Source organism: Carlito syrichta, unplaced genomic scaffold, assembly GCF_000164805.1.
Source record: "Carlito syrichta isolate Samal-C Ts95f unplaced genomic scaffold, Tarsius_syrichta-2.0.1 Scaffold311628, whole genome shotgun sequence".
Lineage (NCBI taxonomy): Eukaryota > Metazoa > Chordata > Mammalia > Primates > Tarsiidae > Carlito > Carlito syrichta.
The window spans coordinates 23,006-28,280 of NW_007255724.1; the positions used below are offsets into that span (position 1 = coordinate 23,006).

General features: G+C 53.6%; 1 protein-coding gene across 1 annotated transcript in view; it reads left to right on the plus strand.

Moving 5' to 3' along the window:
• KANK2 (KN motif and ankyrin repeat domains 2) overlaps positions 1-3,591 on the plus strand; it is a 24,436-nt gene extending 20,845 nt beyond the window's left edge. The window contains exon 12 of the mRNA XM_008068888.2: positions 3,463-3,591. Within this exon, the coding sequence (XP_008067079.1) occupies positions 3,463-3,516 (54 nt within the window). The 3' untranslated portion in view covers positions 3,517-3,591. The remainder of the gene's footprint in view (positions 1-3,462) is intronic.
• The last annotated feature ends 1,684 nt before the right edge of the window (positions 3,592-5,275 follow it).

The window sequence follows — 5,275 nt, forward strand, 5'->3', positions numbered from 1 at the left end:
TGCCCAGTTGGGTCTCGAACCCGCGGGCTCAGGCAATCCATTCACCTCAGCCTCCCAAAGTGCAGGATTACAGGCTGAGCCACCGAGCCCGGCTTTTTTTGTTTTTTGTTTTTTTGAGTAGGAGTCTCACTTCATCACCCAGGCTGGAGTGCAGTGGCATGGTCATGGCCACCCCAGCGTTGACCTGCTGGGCTCAGGCGATCCTTTTCACCTCAGCTTTCCAAGTAGCTGGACTACAAGCACATACCAACACACAGTGGTAGGCAATTTGCGAGACCTCGTCTCTACAATAAATCAAAAAGTTATCTGGGTGTGTTGACTTGCGCCTGTGGTTCCAGCTACTTGAAAGGCTGAGGCAGAAGGATTGCCTGAGCCCGCAGGTCGAGGCTCTGGCAGCTTTGAGCATGTCACTGCACTACAGCCTGGGGACAGAGTGAGACTCTGACTCAAAAAAAAAAAAACTTTCTAGGTCAGGCATGGTGGCTTATACTTGTAAACTAAGCACTTTGGGAGGCCAAGGCAGGAGGATTGCTTGGGCCCAGGAATTTGAGACCAGCCTGGGCAATATAGCAAGACCTCTATCTCTATTTAAAAAACCATCCTGGCACAGTGGCGCATGCCTGTAATCCCAGCACTTTGGGAAGCTGAGGTGAGAGGACAGCCTGAACCTATGGCTCAAGAGCAGCCTGGGCAACTTGGCAAAATCTTGTCTCTACAATAAATTTTTTAAAAATTGAGCTGGGTTCGGTGGTCAACCTGTAATCCCACGCTTTGGGAGGCCGAGGTGAGTGGATTGCCTGAGCCCGTCAGTTCGAGACCCGCCTGGGCAACTTGGCGAGACCTCATGTCTACAGTAAATCAAAAATTAGCTGGGCGTGGTAGCGCGCGCCTGTAGTTCCAGCCGCTTGGAAGGCTGAGGCGGAAGGATTGCCGCAGCCCAGCAGGTCGAGGCTGCGGTGGCTATGAGCGTGCCACTACACTCTAGCCTGGGCGACAGAGTAAGATTCCGACTCAAATGAATAAACAAATAAATAAAAAGAAATGTAAAGCAGAGTCAGAGGGATGGTGCTGGAGGCCGTCAGCCCACACCTGAGGAAGTTGTGTGGCCATCTAGGCAGCAGGAACAGCCTGTGCAAAAGCCCTGGGGTTAGAGTGTGCCTGGCGTGTTCTAGGAGCCCAGTGAGAGGAGGTGAGGGCGGAAAAGTTACTTGGCAAACCCTGCAGGCCTTGTGGGCCACAGGAGAGACTTGGACTCGTACTTAAAACATGTCAGTGTATTAAAGGCCCTAAGAAATCTCCCTGTAAAGCCAGGCTTGGTGGCTCAGCCTATAATCCCACGCCTTTGGGAGGCTGAGGTGAGTGGATTGCCTGAGCCCGCGGGTTTGAGACCTGCCTGGGCAGCGAAACCTCATCTCTACAATAAATTAAAAAAAAATCAGCCAGGCGTGGTAGCACATGCCTGTAATTCCGGCTACTCAGAAGGCTGAGGCGGAAGGATCGCCGGAGCCCAGCAGGTGAGGCTGCGGTGGCTGGGAGAGGCCACTGCACTCCAGTCTGGGCGACAGAGTGAGACTCCAACTCAAAAAAAAAAAAAAAAAGAAATCTCCTTGTAAAGATATCTAATCTAGTGAGACATTGACTCTAGAATAGATAAATAAATTAATTAACCACTCAAAGTAGACATGATCTGTTTTTGTTTTTGTTTTTTTTTTTTTGAGTTGGAGTCTTACTCTGTCACCCAGACTGGAGTGCAGTGACATGCTCATGGCCACCCCAGTGTCGACCTGCTGGGCTCAGACAATTCTTCCACCTTAGCCTTCCAAGAAGCCAGAACTATAGAAGTGCTACCACACCCGGATAATTTTCTGATTTATTATAGAGACGAGGTCTCACCAAGTTGCCCGAGTTGGTCTTGAACTCACAGGCTCAGGCAGTCCATTCACCTTGGCCTTCCAAAGTGCTAGGATTACAGGCTTGAGCCACCATGCCCAGTATGATCTGATTTTTAAAAAAATTAGTAGCCAGGTGTGGTGGTATGCATCTGTAGTTCGAGCTACTTGGAAGGCCGAGGCAAAAGGATTGTCTAAGCCCAGCAGGTCGAGGCTGCAGTGGCCATGAGCGTGCCACTGCACTCCAGCCTGGGCGACAGAGTAAGACTTCAACTCAAAAAAAAAAAAAATTAGCTGGGTTTGGTGGCACATACCTGTAGTCCCAGCTACTCTGAAGGCTGAGGCAGAAAGATCGCCTGAGCCCAGGAGGTCAAAGCTACAGTGAGCCATGATGGTACCACTGCACTCCAGCCTGGGCAACAGAATGAGACTCTGACTCAAAAGAAAAAGAAACCAGCTGGGCGCGTTGGGTCACACCTGTAATCCCAGCACTTTGAGAGGCGGAGGTGAGAGGATTGCCTGAGCTCAGAGGTTCGAGACCAGCCTAGGCAATTTGGCAAGAACTTGTCTCTAGAATAAATAAAAAAATCAGACTAGGCTCAGTGGCTCAGCCTGTAATCCCAGCACTTTGGGATGCCAAGGCGAGTGGATTGCCTGAGTCCGTGGGTTCGAGAGCCATCCGGGCAACCTGACGAGACCTCGTCTCTACAATAAATAAAAAAAAATTAGCCAGGCTTGGTGGCTCAGCCTGTTATCCCGCGCCCTAGGGAGGCTGAGGTGAGTGGACTGCCTGAGCCTGCGGGTTCGAGACCCGCCTGGGCAGACAAGACCTCATCTCTACAATCAAAAGTCAAAAAAATCAGCCGGGCGTGGTAGCGCATGCCTGTAATTCCGGCTACTTGGAAGGCTGAGGCGGAAGGATCGCCGGAGCCCAGCAGGTCGAGGCTGCGGTGGCTGGGAGCGGCCACTGCACTCCAGTCTGGGCGACAGAGTGAGACTCCGACTCAAAAAAATAAAAAAAGAAATTAACTGGGTGATGTGCACCTGTAGGCTAAGCTACTCAGGAGACTGAGGCAGAAGGATTGCTTGCGTCCAGGAGTTTGAGGCTGCAGTGAGCTGTGATTATGCTACTGCAGTCCAGCCTGGGCAACAGAGTGAGACCCTGTCTCTAAAAAATAGGGAGAAAAAGCCACAGTCCTCCCCAGAGCCCAGCAGGCCTGCAGGGCCTCCTTTCTCCGCACTCTCCTCTCTTCCTCTCTCACCTTCATCCACACTGGTGCTCCAGGACATTTGTGCCTGCTGTGGCTGCGGCCTGGAATGTCCCTCCCTACTGCCCAGCCCCTTGACGTGGCTCGGGGCCCAGTGCAGACCTCACTCTCTCTGGCCGCCTGCCGCCCACTCTCAGTCCCTTCCTTCCTCCTCCCCGTGACGCCCTCTGCTGCGGGAAGGCTGCCTCCCTGAAGCCAGGGACCACCGCGGGGTCCCCGATACCTCCACAGGCCAGCCACCCAGCTGGCGCCACGGAGGGTCTGGAAAGGAGCCCAGACTGCCGGAACTCTGCCTGTCGTTTCAGTTCGCCCCCATGTCGGATGACGAGAGTCCTGCGTCGTCCTCGGCCGAAGAGTAGCCGGAGGGAGGCGGCTGGCTCCTCCCCAGCCGGTCCCAGAGCACACCAGCCCTCGGCCCTCTCCTGCCTGCTCCCAGCCACCCCGCGAGGCCCAGTCTCTGAGGCCTTCTGTCCCAGGGGACTCTGGCTCCAGGCGGGTTTTCTTGGCGCTGGGGTTCAAAGTGGCCACAGCTCAGACCCGAGCAAAACGCTTGTATAAATCGGCACCAGCGGCGGAGACTGGAGTGTGGGTTTAGGAGGAACACCGAGAACAATCCCACAGCAATTAGGGGTGTGTGTGTGGGGGGAAATGCCATATTTTTGAATCACTGTTGCAGGAGGGGGCGGGAATCCCATGACTGTTGCTGGATTTGAAAGTCACTGGAATTTGCATATTTTCATTTTAACCCTGAGTGTTCTTAGGCACAAGTCGTGCTCCAGTGGCTGGCTCCCGCCCTCTGCCCCCGACATGTAACTGTCTGGCACATAATAGGGTTCTGTCTGCTGCCATCCCCCTGCCCCAAGGCGTTCTTGCGGGGAGCGTTCTTCTGGACACATCACAAAACACATTCTGTCCTGTCCCCCTGGGACCCAGGGTGGGAAGCTCACTCCTTTCTTCTCTGCCTCCTGTTCCCCTCCACTTAAGTCGGGTAGGGCCCTCTTTAGCACCCTGCAGCCGAGATGCCCTGCCGGGCTTTGTAATTTGTTGAAACTGGTTCCCAAGGAGGAATCAAAATCACCAGAAACCCGGCCCCTCCCCACACGAAGGCACATGCGAGTGGGGTCTGCACATGTGAATTTTCCAAGAAAATCCCTGAGACCCAGAGACACGGGCGGAGAAGCCCATTCTCAGAGCGGTTGCTCCCCTGCGGGCCAGGACTGTGGTCATAGGGCCATCCTCTTCTTCCCCGGGCCCCAGATTTCTCTCCTCAAAGGAAGGAAAACCGGCCATGTGCTTGCTGGCAGCACAGAGGGCTGGCGCCCAAGAGCCCCATGTGTACACGATTAAAAGTTGGCTGGCCCTGAGACTCCTGGTGCAGACTTAAAGAGACAGCGTTTTGCTGCAAACCCAATACAGGCCGGCTGGTTTTTTAACAACCTAGAGGCTTTCCGGAGCTGCCTGGATCAGAGCCTGCTGGGAGTTGGGCTTGCCAGAGACGCCTGTGGTTTACTTCATGGCCTGTTTTGTCCCCAGAATCTCAACATCGTTTTCTTTTAATTTTTTAAAAATAGAGGTGGGAACCTCGCTTTGTTGCCCAGGCTGGTCTCAAACTTCTAGCCCCAAGCGATCCTCCCGCCTTGGCCTCCCAAAGCGCTGGGATCAATATAGTTTTCCTTACTGTGCCTTTTTCTTGGGTGAACAACAAAAAGAGAAGGGTTCCAAGCCTCTAACAATGTGCCTTGTGGCAGGGACGGATGTTCCCTACCAAGTATGTGCTCTGCCCTTTGGAGTCCTGTGAGCTCTGGGCCTCCAGGGCTTTGAAGTCAAAACTAGTAGGTCGCAAGGGCTCCCTCGTTCATTAAGAAAGCAAAGTGCTGGCTTCTCTCCTAGAAAAGTAGGACTTTGGCTTGCTGCAGATGGGCTTGTTTTGATTTGTATTGAAAGGATGTTCCTAAGACAGAAGGACTTGGGATGGTCAAACTAGACAGCCAGGATGGATGGATGGTTGGATGGATGGATGGCTGGGTGGGTGGGTGAGTGAGTGTGGATGGATGGGTGTTTGGAGTGGTTGGGTAGAAGGATGGGTAGGGTGGGTGGGGTTGGTGGATGGTTGGATGG